The sequence below is a fragment of the Theobroma cacao genome, chromosome 3, assembly GCF_053813885.1.
Source record: "Theobroma cacao isolate CCN51 chromosome 3, ASM5381388v1, whole genome shotgun sequence".
NCBI lineage: Eukaryota > Viridiplantae > Streptophyta > Magnoliopsida > Malvales > Malvaceae > Theobroma > Theobroma cacao.
The window spans coordinates 43,637,315-43,656,223 of record NC_142641.1 but is presented as its reverse complement, the minus strand read 5'-3'; the positions used below and the strand labels follow the sequence as shown (position 1 = coordinate 43,656,223).

Genomic DNA, 18,909 nt, shown 5'->3' with positions numbered 1-18,909 from the left:
TCATTCTTTAAGTAAGAAGATTATGTACTAATTAATGAGATAAATGCTCGGATGCGAGAACGAGAATGGAAATGAGGGAACGAGTTTTAGTTTTCATCTAAGTTTTAAAATTATTATTTACAAAAAAATAGTATTTTAAATAAAATTATTGAAACTAATTTATCTTAATTTAGATCATTTTAAATTTTTTTTTTGAAAAGCTGAATTTTATTCAATTCATGCTAAATTGTCAACCAAACGAAGGGAAGAAACATCCTCCTCTCCCAAAAAAAAACACCCTGCAGATAACATCAAAAAACAGTTTGCAGGTCCTAGCTATCTCAAGGTGTCCCCAAAAACAACACATTACACTCCCCAACCAGCAGTAAGGTTAGCACAACCTTAGCCACACACCCACAGAGGAAACTAGGAACAAAAATAAAAGCAGGGCCCCTATACATCAACACAATCATTCACAGAAGAATCCAACAAAACTAGAAAAACAATCAAAGGGTTGAAAAACTCCCCTGTACACATCCAGGATCCTTTCAGAGTTCTCCAAGTTGCCCGAAATACCACTCCATCACCAACAGCTTAATACAAGTGACCCACCTCCCATGTACCTCCCTACTAACTAAAAGTTCTCAAAACAGAAGACTAAAGTTGAACTCCCTCATTTGCTAAGGCATATGCTCTCTAGTTAGCCTCTCATTTTAATTTCTTTTAACACATGTGACATGATATAATTTAGAAAAATATATATATAATATGTTTCGAAGATTTTGAAAATGCTCATTTTATCTTAAAAATAAATTATATATAAACTTTTATAATTTAAATTTTTTTTAAAAAAATACTTTATATGGTACTAGGAGTGTGCGGCACATGTTTGTTGCAGGAGAGAAACATAGAATTTGAAGTAGGCACTTAAGATTACGAAATTTATCATTATTTTACATTAAAGAGAGAAAGAACTTCTCATTTTCTCCCTTCTGTTTGAGATCATCACTGACGACGATGACGACGATGACGACGAAGACAACAACAATTACTTTTTTCCGCAATGATTATTTTATTGTCTCGTTCCCAATTTTCAATTTCTTCTGCTTTCTTTCTTTTCTTTGTTTTAGTGCCCATCAATTTTGATTTTGATTAATAATCCAGGAGGTTGCGCAAAAGTCAAAATGCATAAAAAGGTTCTTTCGTCATCCGTATGAAAACAGAGACCGTACGAAACTTGAGGCTGAAGCCTTCGGCCTCCTCCCGTCTTGACTCTTTTGAGATTTTACGTCAACCATTACGCAGAGCAAAGCTTAATTGATTCCAAGATGAAAGCTTTGATAATGCTACGCTAGACAGTGGGACAATTCCGATATGCTAAAATATTCATGTTGGCCATTATCTTCCTTCCAAAAAAAATGATCTATGATCATTTGATGTTTGATTAGGTTCACTTCAATTTGTTTTTTTTTTCCATGTTAGATTTAGATAAGATGAGATAAAAAAAAACAAAATTAGATAATTGCAATGAAATTAAATTTGAGATTTTTAATCTAAAAGTTTAAAATTCAAATACAGTAAAATTTTTATAAATTAATACTCTTTAGATCAATAAAATTAAATAATTAATTGATATATTATTTAATTGATAAATTAATAATTTATAAATTATTTAATAAAAATTATTTTATCAAGATAATTTGTTTTTTCAAAACATTTAAGTGCTATATATTTTGATTATATGAATATTACTTAATTATCGAATTACAAATTATCCTTATTCTTAACTAGTAAATTATTGAGAACGTCGTAAAAAATGACAATGAAAATGAAATTGAAGATGATAGTTTTATATTGAAGTTAATCTCGCGCAAATATATATTCAAAGTAACAATAATATTGCATAATTTTTTCTTGTTATAAGAGAACACTATAGCGGAACTTCTTAATGCATTAAAAAAAGTTAGAGATGAGATCTAAGGGACATCAATTTCAAAGAAAAATAAATAACATTAGAGTCATATTTTACAAAACTTCTTAATTGAATCATATATATATATATAAAATTTTGATGTATGAAAATATTATTAATTTATATATCAAGTGAGACTAATGTCTTTTTTTTAATGTATTATTTTATAAATTTAACGAATTATTAATTTATCATGTTGGTTTCAAGTCGAGATCGAAAAAAAATATTATTTAATCAAGATTATTAATTTATCGAGTATTATTTTATAAAAATTTTACTGTAACAACAAAAAGATAGTTTTGTCAAAATTTTATAAGTATTCATTTTTGAGTATTTTAAAAAATTTAAATTATCATATTAAATAATATTTTTTAATATGATAAAAATTCATTGTATTAATGGTCTATTACTGTATTTAATATAAAAAAATCTTAATTAATTTTAATAAATACTCAATAAACTAAGCTTGGAGTCCAAATTTTTGGAACGAACAAGTGGTTACCTAATTAAATGAAGTTGATTGGCACTGATAATTATTTATTGCAAGCAATAGAAGCTAGTGCGGGTGATTATTACTTGGGCATGTTCATGCAGATAATCACCACACAATTTTTTATTACTAAAAAATTAGGTAAATGAGAAATACTTAATGGTACGGAGTTGGATTCAATTCAAAGTCATAAATGAGAAATCAGAAATTAGGTAAAGTGGTGATCCAAACTCCAAAGTCCCCAACACTACGAAAACAAAATTAGGTAAACCTCTTATTTCACTTAATTAAATTAAATATATATTTACTTTAGTTTATCAGGACAACAACTTGCAGGAATAATCTTTGCCCCAGTCATGATGAATTCTGTGACTCGACCGCTTAAGCATCAGCATAATCCATTTTTTGCGGCGGAGCCTAGGTCTCTGCAAATTTTCAAATCTCCTAATAATCAAATGCTAATTGTTGAAATTATTTTTTTTTATGTAGATGGAATCTGTTGAAAATTAAAGAATTATCCAATAGCTGTTTTGTCTCGAAACCGTGGACTTCCTAAAATTAGAATTAATTTCAGTATTAGGCTGGACATAATCACCTAATTTTAATAGTTTGTTATATCATCAACCCTAACCTCTTACTATTTGATTTAAAATTAAATGCATATGTTTTTATATTTTAAAAAATTTGGTTCAAATCTCTTACCATACTCTCCATCTCTCTTGCTTGTTTATAACTCTAGTCCACATCTTATAAAATAAAATGAATAAGTCCTGTTATAATACATATATATATATATATATATATATATATATATAATGATTGTCTCACACATGTTAAATTAGAAATATTAGAAATATATAAATATAATAAAAATCTCTTCACTTATTATTAATTGATTTTAAATTAAATATATATTTATTAAAAATTATTAAATATTTGTTTTAAAATTTTAATATATTATGTTAATAAAAATTATTATTTAAGGGAAGAAAACGATAAAAGAAGAGAAAGGACTGTTATTCCTTCAAGGAAATGAGATTAAAATTTGGTTGTTTTGATATTGGATTATAGCAATAGAATTTTTAACATTACGTAACTTAGAAGAAAATGAAATTCAGAGAAAATTAAAATGAACCAATTTGGTTTGAACATGTAACCGAATATGGGTCTCATGTTTGTGAAATGTTTATATGTATTTTGCATTCTACATGATCAAATTCTCTTTTTTTATTAAACTTAGAAAAATAATTTGTATATGCTTTGATCAAATTTTTTTTTTGGTTATACTCTATCTACTTCAATCACACCATTTTTCATGAAAAACAAAATTGAAAGAAAAAATGGAATAGAAAAATGAATATTATTTTTATAGTTATGGTTAATGAGATATATATATACATTCGAGGTGAAAAAATAATATAGTTTCGAAGGATGAAAGTTAAAGCAATATTTCATGATTCATTTACTTTAGCTTTGGAATGCAAGAGAGAAACAATGAGCAATATGAAATGATGTTTCCAAAGGCAATGCTGCCTAATGCCAATGAGTCATGACTTTTGGGTGGGCCAGACCAATGATCCAAAAGCCATATTTTGTTTCGGGTTATGACCCAATCTAAACATCAACTCAAAGCCCACATTCATCCCCAAAATTAAAACAGTTTCAATCTCGTTCAACAATTTTATTATTTTATCCAACATCTGTGTGTGTCTACCCTTTAACAACGTGTCAGTGTCGAGAACCAAAAGCTGGACCGAAGCGCACGTGTCACCAGCCCAACTCGCCACGCATGCCAACACCCAAAACAGCTCCCTTCCCTGATTCGTCTAACCTTAAATTCCACAAAAACAACCCAAATCTCCACCGGCGAAACGACACCAAAATGCGCCGTTTCGTACCCTCTCTTCTCATCCGCCATCGTTCCCTTCACCACCTCCAAAACGCCGGTCCTCTCTGCTCTCACTTAAAATCGCGGTCCGTAATCCGGTTCTCGGGACCCGAAACAATCAAATTCCTTCAGGGTCTTTTAACAAACGATGTTCGGCGATTCGGTGAACCCCCGCGTGAAGATAACTCCCCCGTTCCTACGACAAACGTGGCCTCTGTCGTAGTTCCTCCTATGTATGCAGCTCTTTTGACGCCTCAAGGAAGGTTTTTGTATGATTTGTTCTTGTATAGGCCGCCTCGCGCCGAAGAGAAGCTCGATAGGACTGGGTCGGGTCCGGGTCGTGCGTCTGGTGGGTCGGTGGAGATTCTGGCTGATGTCGATGGCTCGATCTTGGATGAGTTGTTGGCGACTTTTAAGAAGTGGGTACTTTTAGTTTACATTTTTTTAGAGATTGGACCGTTTTAATCGTAACTGGGAATTTTATTGATTTTGGGAGAATAATATTCTGTTGTGTATAGCTTGTGCATTTGAATTACTTAGGATCTCTCATTCTTTGATTAAAATCAGGTTAAATTTTTCTGTTGTTTTTAGCTTTATTTAAAATGCTTTCTTTTGTGTTTGCAAATTCTAGTAGCTACTTTGGGTGTCGTTTTGATAAGCCTCTGCTGGATAGACTGCATTTCAGTGTTGGCATTCAACAGCCATGTATAATGCCTTACTTGCGACTTTAGATATTCTGTTTGATAACTTGCTTGAATCACTACTACATTTTTTGGCTGAGAGGTCTAAAGCAGATAAGCTATCAGTCTGTATCGCTTTGTAGTTCCTCAGAGTATTATTATTTGTTAAATTCACAATCAGTATGAATTCTGGTAGTGTTGCCTTTGTTTTAAAAATGATTTGTCGAATATGTAAGTCTGAAAATGTTCTTGCATCTCTAAGGCATTCTTCTACTATACCAGCTAGTTTAAGGCATTGACTATTATACCAGCTGGTGATGTGTGTTTCTCTTTTATAGTAATGCAAACTTTAAAATTTCTGTTGACAGTCGTTCCTCTATTTGCTGTTGCAGATACCGGTTGAGGTCTAAGGTAGAAATTGAGAATGTGGCAGAAGACTTCTCTTGCTGGCAGAGGTATGGTCAGAACCTGTTTGGAAAGACACCAACTGTTGAAGAACCAGAGGCTGCTTCTGTTGGTTGGGGAATTGGTGTTGATGGTTCTGGCACAACAGCTTCACATGGCAATGATGTTGGATGGCAATGGTTTAAGGATCCCAGATTGGGTTGTCTAGGTTTTAGGGGGATCTTTCCATCCGGTACAACACGTGAGTTAACCAAACCTTTGTTGCTTCTGAAGAATGTGTTCTTATTTACATTTTTAACATAAATCATTGGCTTTGAGATAAGAATCAATTTAAGATGTACTGTTTCTATAGAAGTCAGCAATCCACTGGTCGCTTAAACTGCAAAATTTAATATTCTCTTGTCTGTTGCAGCACCTTTAGTTGAGTCTGATAAAGAAACAGATGAAGAGAATTATCTTCTGTGGAGATTAGAGAAGGGAGTTGCAGAGGGCTCAACTGAAATTCCAAAAGGTGCCTGTTTGCTTTGTTGCTAATGGTATACTTAAGTTTCTTGAATATTTCTTGCATTTTCTAACTTTATTTTTAACTTGGCTATTCTTCTTATTGTTTTTCTTCAATTTATTATGAGATGTTTCTCCTTTGTTTTCGGAGTTTAGATCTATTTGTCTGGTCTTTCTGTTGTGACATTTTTGTTATGTTGTTTAGGAGAGGCAATTCCACTTGAATACAATTTCACAGGCCTAAATGCAATCAGCTTTGATAAAGGGTGCTATGTGGGACAAGAACTCATAGCTCGTACACACCACAGGGGGGTTATTCGCAAGCGCTTGCTTCCTTTAAAGTTTCTTGACGAAAATGGAAAAGGTAGCCTCCCTCCACTGGGCTTTGATAAAGTTAATTATCTTGGCACAACACAACTAACACCTTTCTGTTATTTCAGAGGTGGAGGGAAAAGTTGCCCCTGGTTCAGAAGTGATTAACACTGCCTCCGGTAAGAAGGCAGGGACTGTGATCACTGCACTTGGCTTTTGTGGAATGGGTGTCTTGCGGCTGGATGAAGCCTTCAAAGGTTTTGGCTCATTGACACTACAAGGACAGGAGGATGTGAAGGTGGAGGCCATTAGACCAGATTGGTGGCCCACAGAATGGTTTCAAGAACATCAACAACATAGTGCCGTTGCATAGACTGCTTTGCATTCCTTGATAGTCCTCCGGATGTTGGCCTGGCTTGGCACCTCACACGGTTATAAGCAGCAGTACAACTTGTTGGAACTTTCTTTTATAACTGCTAACTTGTTTACATTTTTTTGTTCTCACCAAAGAAAGAAAAAAATAAAAGGATGTTCTCCAAGGGAAACGTCATAAGCCTTAAAAATGTGCCTTGAGGATTCAGTATGTCCACTAGCTTGGCTGGTGTTGGTTCCAATCGTGGTACATTGATGCTCCATAATCAGTTCATCATAGTCCAGGAGAAAACTTGTTTGCTGGAGAGCGAATAGGTATCCAAACTAGAAAGGAAAGAACTGCCACACTGTGGAATCGGGTGATTACCATTGTTTATCCGCTACTATATAATACCTGCTGTGAGGAAATAAATGTGAAATCATCGTATGTTGTATCCGCAATGTCCATGATTTTCTTAAAAATCGTCTGCCTCTCTATGGATCATGGTGCAACACAGCTACCCTACGTTCAATTTGTTATAATCAGGATGTTTGTTACCAAGCTGTTTATTCGCAGTTGAGAATTTGTGAGAAAAAGAGAATATGGTTTCTTGAAGTCCGTCTTTGGCAGAACAAATAGTGAAATTCCAGCTCCTTAATGAAAGTTGAGTGTCAGAAGAGAAAAACAACTTTACACTAGTAACGAAACCAAGTTTAAAGCGACCACAAATGGTATATTATAGGTCTAGACGACGAGCGTAGCTTTGTTTCTACTTACAAAGAAGCAATTTGTTTTTGGGAGGTTAATATGTAATTTTCCAAAATGCGAATTCGAGCTTCAAACAAGCTTGCAGGCACTACAATGTTGAACGATCACATCTCCAGACAACATAATATCCTTTTCAAATGCTTGTTGCTATGCCTAGGGGAGCAGTTCAGCGGTTTGAGGCTTGTTTTGCTCGCTCGATTGCGATTGCAAATGTAAATGCTCATGGAGATACGAATTGGTGTACGTACCAAATTGTAGGACTAGAAAGTTATTTCTCCCCACCTCTCCATAGGGCTTTTTTATTGCTAGTAATGATGGGGAAACCCCTCCCAAGGTTTCCTTTGCAACTCCACTTTACATTAGACTGCCATCTTTTCACACCTCAATCATCATAGTCCCTGTGAAAAGATCTATAACAACCAACAAAAAGCAGTTTCAGCAATCTCTTCGATCCCATCATCATCACTTCTTCAATTTGGGGAAAAGGCTCATCAAGAACTGACGTTGCAATCATTTAGCTCTTTAATTATTGTCTCCATGCTTGGTCTATCGTCAGGGTGTTCATGGGTGCAACTAAGTGCAATTTTCCCCAACTTAGCTGCCATGGATTCAGAAAATTCGCCTCTGAGATTTGTGTCAATAAAATCTTCGAACTTGCTTGATTCCGCTCCCAACCGCATTGAGCTTGTCAGTTGAAGTTTACCAGACAGGATTTGGAGAATAATCACTCCAAATGCAAATATGTCAGTCTTCTCTGTAAAACGGCCAGTGGTAATGTACTCTGGCGCTAGGTAACCCATGGCAGCACTCACTTTCAGAGTTGAGTAGACAACGTCGTCAGCAAGAATCTTATGAAGACCAGAGTCTGCAATCAATGGGTTGAATTGCTGGTCAATGAAAACTTTCTCGACAGATATGTTGCGGTGGACTATGGGCTGCTTGTTTGCTTCACTTCTGTGCAAATACTCCATACCTGTTTGAGCAAAATATAAGAATATTAGTTAAAAGAGAAACATTTGAAGGACTCTTGATCCTTGATGGAAACCTGATCTGATAAACTGACCTTTTGCAATGCCATTGATGATGGAAATCCTTGTCGACCAGTCAAGAATTTGTTCACCTCCGCCTTCTATATCTAGATATTTAGATAGGTTTCCCTTAGAAGCAAAGTCATACATGAGAAAACATTCGCCTCTGCCCCTCGAGCAGCAAAACCCTCGCAGCCTAACAATGTTTTCATGTCGCAAGGAGGTTAATAAGTACAAGCCCTTAACAAACTCTGCTTCCTCGGACTTGCAGCTAGTCACGTTTATACTCCTGATGGCCACAAGAGAACCGTCTCTTAGAATCCCTTTGTAGACAGAAGAGAAATTGCTCCTTCCCAGTAAATTCATCTCGGAAAAGCACTGAGTTGCAGACTCAACTTCTTCTAGGTTGAACCTAAACTTATTCAAATGCTCCTCGGAAAATCCAATTCCTTTCCAACCATCACCTAATGGGTCCCATCCGTATGAATATTCGAGAGTTACAAGTGGAGAAACACTTCCATTCCTGTGAAATTCCTTAGCCTGGTCAGTGCTAAGGCGCCCGTCAGAAGGATCAGATGTATTTCCTATCTTTTGTTTCTGCCTACGGTAGTGAACAAATGCAAGAAATCCAGCAACTACGAAAACGAAACTGACTGTAATAATCCCTGCAATAACAGGTATCTTTGGGAATCTCGATGGATTTGAGCAATCAGTGTGGTTGCAATCGCCCTGGATATTTGAAGTCTGTGAGGTAACTCCTGTAGCAGTGCCATTTAGATGTGATCGGAAAGGTTCAAGCTGGTTGATGTTGAGACCATCAAAAGGAGTGCAATCTCTCAACGTTGAAAACCCTGTGCCACATAAACCCGGGTTGTTCTCACCTTGGAATCCTCCGTTTAATCTCTTCAGACCTTGTTTTTGATTCATTGCAGACAACAAATCAGTCTAAGTTAACCATGAACAAGAAGAATCATATAAGAGCAATAATTAATGTCAAAAGTTAGTTTAGGAGAAAACAGACTTACCTGAAGGGACACTTCCATATAGAGTATTGTTTCGGATTTCTAGAATTTCCAATTGTGGAATATCAGCTAATGTTGTAGGAATTGCACCAGAGAGGCGATTATAGCTCAAGTCAAGTCTTCTTAACATTCCCAAATTCCCTATGCTGGCAGGAATTTTACCATCTAATCTGTTATATTGCAAAGCAAGAACACTTAATTTCTTCAAAGACCCTATCTCCGTAGGTATATTCCCTGTCAGCTGGTTGCAACATAACTGTAGAACTACAAATCAAACAACTTGCTCGTTAAGATGAGAGTTGAAGATCAATATCACAGTAAGATTCAAAGATATTTCCATTATTTTAAAATTCCAACAACTCAGTAAAAATCGTATAACGGTAGCAACATCTTTCAATCTCATGGTCCATAGCTTGCTGTGGGATGCATTACGTATAAATACGGAAAGGAAAGCAATTTAATTCATATATTAGCAAAGCATAGTGTGAACATCTTCCGTTGTTGAGCTGACTGATAAAGGCAAGTAGTAGGCAGCAGAAAATATCATAGAACATGTGATTTCTGTGATTCGCAACGGTAGAACGTGAAGTATAGGGGCCCAAGAAAAGCCAATTCGGAGACCGTATAACGAAGATATTTTTTAGCTATTACATTCGGCCATAACCTAAGTTATTGAATAGCTTGAAAAGTTGAACTCTATATAAAACGATTAGCTGCTATGCAAAGGGATGGAATATAAAGAAAAAGAATAAATGAGTGCCTAACTTTCATGATCTACGTCGAGATCTACCAGAAAAATAGGTTTTTTTTGGGTCTCTGATGCACTATTGATGCCGTGATATTTTGCTTGGTTTCATAGACAATTACAAACTTGACCAAGCAACCTTAACAATGTTTTATTTTGTTCTTAGAGACATGACTTCTGCCCTCTTTTGTTCAGTTCAGAACGGCTAAAGACATGGTTAAAATCATTGCCTAGTTTTGCCATAACTAATTACACAGAAAAGCGAAATGGGATTTCATGGTAAAGAAAAATTAAAGGTCCCTCCCGATACTCACTTACCCAAACAATACAAAGCATAATATAGAACCACAAGAATATGGAACTAAAGTAAACGAAAATTCAGAAACCAAAACTGAACTAACCTTGCAAATCAGCCATGTTACCAATCTCAGGAGGAATGCTGCCGGACAGATTATTAACATTAAGATAAAGATCAGTCAATTCTCGAAGATTTGAAAGCTCTTTAGGTATCTCTCCAGACAAAGAATTGTAATGCAAGTACAAACCAGAGAGACACTTGAGTCCCGCAACAGCAGGCGACACTTTACCAGAAAGACCCTTCCCCTGTAACGAAATGTTAGCCACCTTACGGTGCTCATTACAAGCCACACCCACAAAAGAACCACCGCAAGGATCACCATCACTTTTCCATGACTCGAGGACCATGTTTGTTGGGTCCAAAGAAGCCTTCAGCTCCATTAGAGCTCTAACCTCTGTGTTCCCATGAACCGATAGTGGAAGGAAGAATGTGAACAGCAGAAGAATGAGAAAGAACAGAAACTGAGAGATACCCATCTTTTTCCTTTGGCTGAAACCTGCCAGGGTATCCTTCTTCTTCTAATTAGTTAATAATAAAAAAGCTCAAAGACAACAAGCCATATCTGTTTCTTCCTTTAAGAGTAATTAAGTCTCTCTTTCTGTAGAATATTTGCAGTAAATTCAATAGTTAATGAAATGAAGAAGAAGATAGTGAGAACAGAGCGGCACGAAAGAGACAGAAGGAAAGAGAAGTGGAGAAGTGTAGAGCTAAGTGCATGTCAAAGTTTGAAACAGAGAATGCACCATTAATAGCGACTTTGGGGGCAACTCGACATGTTCCCATTCGAAATTTAACACCAGCGATAAAGAAATATGGGTGATGATATGATGACAGCTTCGCATCATCACTGCGACCATAGCAAGCCTTTTTCCTTCGTTTGATTTTGTAGTTTAGTTTGATTTAGGTCTGATTATCAGGAAATGAGCTGTGTGGGTGTGATTGAGTTTCTTGTCTGTGACAAGTAGGTAATACTGATAAATTTGGTGCTAGTGTGTGATCACTTTTTGTACAGAAATGGATAAGCCAAGCAGATGGGCAATTTTGGATCAATTGAGCATACGGAATTTAACTTACATGTGAGCTAGGATGATTGGAGAATTAAATTTCCCAATTGGGATCTCAATATTTAAGTAAAGGGATTACTTATTATAAGGAAAATGCATTTAACATTACTCAAAATGGATCTCGATTTCAAATTCTCCTAAAAACTTTATAAAAAGATTAAAAAGTCCATTTTCTTTCGACCTAGAAATTACTAGTAATTTATAAGGAATCCAAGGCATATGTTAAACTGATTAAGAACAATTAGTAGCAATTCAAAAAAAGGTGCCAATTCTGAATTTCAAAAGTTAGAGATTTCTTTATGGGACAGTTATTCCTTCAAATTGCTCAAATTCAAACAATGTGCCGTACTTTTATTATTTTTATTTGCAGTTGTTCACCATAAAATTTTAAAAAAAGTCTAGGCTATCAGCCCATCAGGGTTATATTCCTCTCCTTGAATTGGGAAAGTTTTGAAGTCAATGGGATTTGGGTAGGGAACCTAACAAAAAATTGCCTCTCACGTGGGGTTGACAATAATATGCTCATGCCCTATTGTAGAAATCCTAGCAAGAAGCAGCAAACTACCCCAAAGAAAATAAAAATAAATAAGGCCAGAAAACCAGCCTAGGAAGTGGATGAACTGGAGATCACCGCCTTATTTATTTTCCTATTCCTTTTGGTGGGATTTTTTTTCCCCTTCTCGAGGAGGGGGCAGACGGTGGTTGACTGAACCAGTTTGATCATGTCACTCACGTCAAACTTGCAACAAGCCAAAATGTCCTTCGGATTTGCTTCGTATAAGGGATTCTTGACCCAATAAAAATAAGTAGGACAAATATTATACAACTATTCCCTTACCTTGGATTCTCGTAAAACCCTAATTCATAGCCCACACCAACACATCATTTTAACAGTTTAATACATTTTTCGTCACTAATAACTACTGCTTTTTCCTCTCAAAGAGGGGAAAAAGGGGGTCCATTTTGGGATCTTTTGTCTCAATGATCTTTGATTACCTTTGTTGAAATGTTGTGTTTGCAATGCCGACACTGGGAAAATGGTTCATCCGGTTGTCCCCATCATCTTACTAATGGCCTTTGGTTGAACACTTTGCTTCGAATTCCTGTTTTGTGATCAATTGCTGATGTTATGGCTACTTAATTATACCACCATTTACATGTTTGATACGCACCTGAAATCTATATGTGTAAACTTTACATGAAACAAACAAATGTAATTCAAAATTGAACAATTAAATATTGAAACTGAATCCGTCCTTCAGAGGAAAAAAAATTCCTTTGCAATTTTCAAAGGGTAGTTAATGTGATAGAGGGACACTCGAATCAAAACAAAATTAGTAAGAGGCAAAACTAGAGGGATTGGTCCCGCGATTAGACACAACATGATACTCAATTAAAGAATTGGATCGTGCACAAGAAAAAGTAGTAGGCCCCCAACTTTACACTTTGAACGATGAACCATCTTTTCCCATGTTCTAAAAAGATATCGACCTCTTATACCTTACTGCCTCTCACATGGTATAATTTGAGCAAGAAAGGGAAAGAACTAGGGCTAGTGGTGAAAAAAAAAAAAAAAAGGGCGGCAGATACTGGCCATGATGACAAAGAAAATCATGCCATTTCATTGAAATATCATGGTGTTTTGAACATAACCTCCCTCCCCACCATTAATTCTCCATCGCAGTGGTAGGAAAAAAAATGGATCAAATTAATTTGTCGGAAAAAAAAAGTCCAAAATTCTAGGCAAAAAGACAAAACAAATGTATTTCTTCTCTAAAGGGTTTGATTGCAATACGCGTACTTGAATTAATGCAAAACAAGATTGGAATATATGCTTAATTAACATTGATTTTTCTGTCTTTGGTTTTTTCCACTCTTCTTCGTTCTAGAAATGTTTACCGTTTGAGATTGACGGGTATCTAACAACCACTACTTGTTTAGTCAAATGTCGCAGGGACATAAAGACCTGTCTTTCTTATGATTAGAAATTTGGTGTGGATACTTTAAATTTTTTCTTCTTGCACAAGGGTCAGGTATCAACAAGAAAAAGTGTCCTCTTTAATGAAAGACGTTCACTTCCTTTGCATTATAATCATCTCTTCACATCTTCCACGGGGGCAGCAAAATTTCTCCCAGTCGTAATAGTTTCCATAAACATCTCCCCTAATGGCGGGTTTACTTTTAAGTTCTAATGAAGAGTTAAAAGTTTTCTTCTTGGAAAACAAAAACAAACAAGATATGACTGTTGATTATTAGTTTAAACTTTAACCATGGAAAGACCTAGAAAGGATAAATGACCATAGGCAATCGAAAGGTCTAAAGGTATGCTAAAGGTGATGTTATTGCATTTGGAACATAAACAAAAAAAAAAAAAGAATTCTTTGATTGCTTTTTGATTTAATATAGCAAAAAATAGATAAACATATGTAATTATTGGAATTTTTATGAATAGTTTAGAGGTTTTTTTAGACATTATGTCAAATTTAAATTTAAAAATGGACTTAAAGCTATATGCTTGAGGTAATTTTGACCAATGAAAAAAAATCATTTTACCCTACTTCCAATCTTGCACAAACCAAACGTGATATAAGACAAAAATCATCATATCTTATTTTTAATCTTTGCACACATCAAACATAAAATAACAATGCCCTTTCTTATCTTATTTTATGTTATACTCTCCATCATCCTACATATCAAACTCAAAGCCGTATTGCACTTGACTATAAAGGGGCCTTTCGCAGCTTGAATGTTGGTAACCTTTTGGCAAATCTGATAACTCCTGAAATTGTACTACACTCTCAAATCCAAGTGAACATGAAAGTTTAGACTGAATATGATGAGAATTGCAGAGCAAGGAAGCTTGGCATTTATGCCAAGTTGGGTCTTGGTAGTGTAGAAGCTCTGGTCTTGATGTTAATGGGACATAGATCCACGAGTATGGCATTATAGAAGCTTTAGGGTGAAGTTAATGGGACAGACCCATGAGCCTTGGGCCAACATTAGAACAATCATTGCAAGAAACTAGGACTGTTCCTCCAACCCAAAAAACATAAAAGGATGATTCATATAATTGCAAGCCTGAAATCCGTGTTCTTCGGGCCTTGACTTGGACCTTTTTAACAGACAAACATACTATTGCAATAAAATGGTCCGAAGACAAATAATAAATTCGAAAATAATTGTGAAGGCTATAACATAGGTTTAGGACAATGGAGTAGAGTCTACACTAAGAAAAATAGTTTATGACAAAGATTAGTTTTTTTTATTCATAAAATAATATTTTATTTATGACAAAGATTAGTTTGAATTATATGTTCTCTCAAGGTGATCTAGGTAAGCAAAAACAAGGAAAGAAAAAGAAAAAGGAAAGTGGCTTGAATTATATGAGCCCTTCAAATATAAGAAGAGATTATTAAATATAATTTAACTTAGGCATGTAATTAATATATATGTAACGTCTTAATTAATTGAAATCACCTGTGATTGTGGACCCATTTCCGATTCCCAATAATCTTACGCCTCCTCAGCAATCAGCATCTACATAGAATAATTGAACGGGACAAGTCGCACCTTTTAACTATTTTCTGTGTCAGAACCATAAAACGACGTCGCTTTCTCTTAAAAATCACACCATTAATTCGCCACCGTTTCAGGCAACTCTCCGACCCTCGCTCCTCCCCTCACAACAACAAACACTTGAAATCAAAATTCAAAGACAACAAGAAGCAACAAAAGAAAGAACATTTCATTTCTTCCTTCAAAGCTAAAGCGCCCAAACCCGTAATCCCGAACCGTAGAAAATGGGCAAGGATCTAAGCGACGACCAAGTCTCATCAATGAAAGAGGCTTTCACTCTCTTCGACACCGACGGCGACGGCAAGATCGCTCCATCGGAGCTAGGGATCCTAATGAGGTCTCTCGGGGGAAACCCGACCCAAGCCCAACTCAAAGCTATAGTCGCTGAAGAGAAGCTGACGGCGCCATTTGACTTCCCTCGTTTTTTAGATCTCATGGCGAAGCACATGAAACCTGAGCCTTTCGATCGGCAGCTACGCGATGCTTTCAAGGTGCTGGATAAGGAGTCGACCGGGTTTGTCTCTGTGGCGGATCTGAGACATATATTGACTAGCATTGGGGAGAAGCTGGAGCCGTCGGAGTTCGATGAGTGGATCCGGGAAGTGGATGTCGGGTCGGATGGGAAGATCCGTTATGAGGAATTTATTGCCAGGATGGTTGCTAAGTGAGAAAGGTCATTAATGTTTGTTCTGTCTGTTCTTTGATTTTCAAGAAAATGTTCTTTTGTTTTTGGGGGGAAGTTAGGGTCTGTTTGGATTTGATGTGGGGGAGGATAATGTTTTTTGTTGTTTTCGTTTGTTTCTATGGAATTGTTGGAAGTAATGCTAACTCTCTTTCTTAGAGAATTTGATTGGTGTGTAGCTATGTAATTTATATTAATATCTTGTGTTTGGTTTGGTTTTGTATTAGAAATTTGTGTTCTTTCCCCCATGTTTTTGAGGAATTTGTTTCAACAATCTTTTGTTTTGAACCGATTGTTTTGTTTGTATAATGTCCATGTATTAATCTTATGGAGTTGGTGAAATGAGAGGGAAGTGTTTATTTTCATCGGAGAATAGTTTGTCAATGAGAGGGAATGCTGATTCAAGGATGCTAATTGTGATGCCTAAGATAAAACTGATTGAAGAAGTTTCTTAATTCTGCAGTGGCCGCTAAGGTTTCTTAATTCTCAACTGGTATTATGGTAGAGTGCTATCTTTAGTCGTCTCTCTTAAGGAAAGGAAGGATTTGCATTGAATCCTTGAATTTTGTGAGCCTCTTTTGTTAAAATTCAGAGAGTATGTGTTGTACTTGTAATTTGACAGATTGAGAGATGTATATGAAAGCCCTCCCTTTCCTCCCAATTGACATCTTTATTTTTGTAAACTTTGTATCCATTATCTATATTATCATTGAGTTGGGTTGAGAGGAACTTTAAAATTGAGTTCGTAGGTCGAGCATGTACTGATGGATGATCGATTTCAACCATCTTGCCTCGACATTGTTGTCTCGATCATGGTATGACTTATGGCCAAAAGGTAACTGCAAATTTGATTGTGGACTTGCATCAGTTGCTGGTGTTTTATCTTACATCAATCAGAAGTAAACTGATACTAAGCCGCTAGCTTAATTTTTAGGGAAGAGTGTACATCGTAGTAAAATGATGGAATTTAGTGTATGGTGAGTTTGCTATTATGCGGTTTTCATTGTAAAAGTCTGCAAATTTATGATGTAAGGATCTGACTTACCTTTTGATGGTTGCAGAAAGCCTTTAGTTGAATGGAGGACCAAAGACCACCACCTTCACCTACAAATTTATTCAGAATAGGATAGATGATTATTCATAACCTTGTTTGAGCAATCATTGTTGCCAGGAAGTGCTATCTTGGCGTTTGGGTCTTTTTCCTTTAACGCCATGCTTAAAAGGATGCCAGCTTATATCAGTCTTATGATTGATAGCTTTAAATAAGGCTGTGGGGCTGTGATGTGTGATCCATCATTTTGATGAATTATCTTGTCCTGCACTTCTAGTCTTTGGTTCTTTTGATGTGCAAAAATAGATGAAGTCTGCTCCTTTGCTTTCTAGTTGCAGCCTCACTGGTCCACCATTAGATTTTATGTTGAGCTTTGTCCAATGATGGTAGCATTCAGTAGTGGCGAGTTGCTTTGTGTAGGTGACAGCAAACAGAATACGAAGCCCTCCTTTTTCTGGAAATGATGCTTGAAACTTGTAAATATATACTTAGGTATTGAAGAATGTACAAGCACAGTGCAGTATGGGTTTGTTTAGCCATCAACAGAGAGTCAGAACTCAAGATCCAGGACTCAGAACAGGGGCTTGCATTTAGTTGATCTTGTTAACATGTTAATGTTGGAATCAAATGTTGATACTTTATGATCCTTATTTTTCAATTAGCGTGGATGTCACGAGGTTGGAATGGGATTATTGTAGTTAACTAACCTTGTTTTGCAGCTTAATATACATCTATTGTTTAGATTCTGCGAGTAGTGGACAATGCGAGCTGAATTTCATGGTCGACTACTATGAACAACATAGATTGCCTTACTCTGAACTTCTTGGAAAAAGAGCAGCTCAAGTTCTCTTTTTTTCAGTCAGTGAAAATGCATAGAATGGACAATGAAAGCCCGTTGCAGTTGCTTGGTGCTTGGTTTGACCTAGCAATCACTTATTATTTGGTTCTCTTCATAAGAACTGTGTGATTGCCAGGGATTACCAACTTGGCTTAAATTAATTGCTGTAAGATTTTAAAAAATCTAAATGACTATGAGTTATGCACATCATTTCAATGTCATTTGACGATGATTAAAGAGAGAAGAAATAGAGACAAGTAAATTGGGGTTGATACGGTTGGAACCTAATGATATGTTGGAGGTTTTCAGATGTGGCCTGTTCCTGAAATGAAACTTGATATAATTCTCCATGCTGGCAAACAAATCAGCACACAATTCAAGCAAAATAACAATTCTCAGCACATGATGACACGCTAAGACATAAGTGAGGATTGAGGTGTGAATTGGAAAAAATAAATGTAAGACAATAATGCTCCTTGACTATCCCAAAAATGGTTAGCACAAAGAACTTCATCATTGTTTCAGTTTCATTATAAATATCCCACATTACTAGACAGATTCTCACCGGAAAGGTCTTACTCGTGAAATCAGGACATAACAGGCCTCCAGTCCAGAGTTCCAACACTTTCTCTAAGCAACCAGAGTGCTTGCCGTGGTTGACTCGCTGCAGAGACAGGATAAAAAAGTTCACAATCATGTAGGAGAAAGGAAAATGGTCATGCTTCAATTGACAGACAAAGATGCAAAGAACTAACTATTTCCAAACAGGAGGGAGCTTCTTAGTCTTCTTGTAATAACGAGCGAGCCGGTGAATTCTACTCTCCACAAGAATCAACCTGAACTTGGAATCTTTATCCTTCCTATTGCTCTCCAAATGCTTCCGAATCGCCACCGCCTTCTTTATCAAATGGTAAAGATCTTCAGGAATCTCCGGCGCCAATCCTACCCCAATTTAACAATCCTCAAACGCAACAGTACCACTGCAGACACAACGTTTTCGTATCTGAAAAGAAAGGAAAAGTTTTACCGTGAGCTTTGAGAATGCGGAGGATCTTGCTGCCGGTGACGCTTTTGACCTGAGCAATACCGTGAGAGTCACGAAGGGTGACACCAATTTGTGATGGAGTCATAAAAGCTATTTAATAACTAAATATTTTATTAATTATAAATTCTTTTATTTATAATAAAAATGTTA

General features: G+C 36.0%; 4 protein-coding genes across 4 annotated transcripts; 2 read left to right on the top strand and 2 right to left on the bottom strand.

The window, feature by feature from the left end:
• Nucleotides 1-4,277: 4,277 nt before the first annotated feature.
• LOC18606358 (Glycine cleavage T-protein family) lies at nucleotides 4,278-7,040 on the top strand. The gene is made up of 5 exons (XM_007039917.3): nucleotides 4,278-4,748; nucleotides 5,402-5,655; nucleotides 5,827-5,925; nucleotides 6,121-6,279; nucleotides 6,356-7,040. Exons 1-5 carry the CDS (start codon nucleotides 4,324-4,326, stop codon nucleotides 6,598-6,600), a joined length of 1,182 nt encoding a protein of 393 aa, XP_007039979.2. The 5' UTR covers nucleotides 4,278-4,323; the 3' UTR covers nucleotides 6,601-7,040.
• Nucleotides 7,041-7,215: 175 nt separating this feature from the next.
• LOC18606357 (Leucine-rich repeat protein kinase family protein) lies at nucleotides 7,216-11,286 on the bottom strand. Its single transcript, XM_007039916.3, has 4 exons — nucleotides 10,544-11,286; nucleotides 9,401-9,661; nucleotides 8,411-9,286; nucleotides 7,216-8,320 (listed from the first exon to the last, which is right to left on the bottom strand). Exons 1-4 carry the CDS (start codon nucleotides 10,974-10,976, stop codon nucleotides 7,839-7,841), a joined length of 2,052 nt encoding a protein of 683 aa, XP_007039978.3. The 5' UTR covers nucleotides 10,977-11,286; the 3' UTR covers nucleotides 7,216-7,838.
• A 3,838-nt stretch (nucleotides 11,287-15,124) lies between these two features.
• Nucleotides 15,125-16,055, top strand: LOC18606356 (putative calcium-binding protein CML13). The gene has a single exon (XM_007039915.3). The coding sequence runs from the start codon at nucleotides 15,368-15,370 to the stop codon at nucleotides 15,809-15,811; it is 444 nt and encodes a 147-aa protein (XP_007039977.1). The 5' UTR covers nucleotides 15,125-15,367; the 3' UTR covers nucleotides 15,812-16,055.
• A 1,976-nt stretch (nucleotides 16,056-18,031) lies between these two features.
• On the bottom strand, nucleotides 18,032-18,844 carry LOC18606355 (small ribosomal subunit protein uS15y-like). The gene is made up of 3 exons (XM_088804707.1): nucleotides 18,742-18,844; nucleotides 18,470-18,656; nucleotides 18,032-18,378 (listed from the first exon to the last, which is right to left on the bottom strand). The coding sequence occupies exons 1-3, from the start codon at nucleotides 18,842-18,844 to the stop codon at nucleotides 18,345-18,347; spliced, it is 324 nt and encodes a 107-aa protein (XP_088660833.1). The 3' UTR covers nucleotides 18,032-18,344.
• Nucleotides 18,845-18,909: the final 65 nt, after the last annotated feature.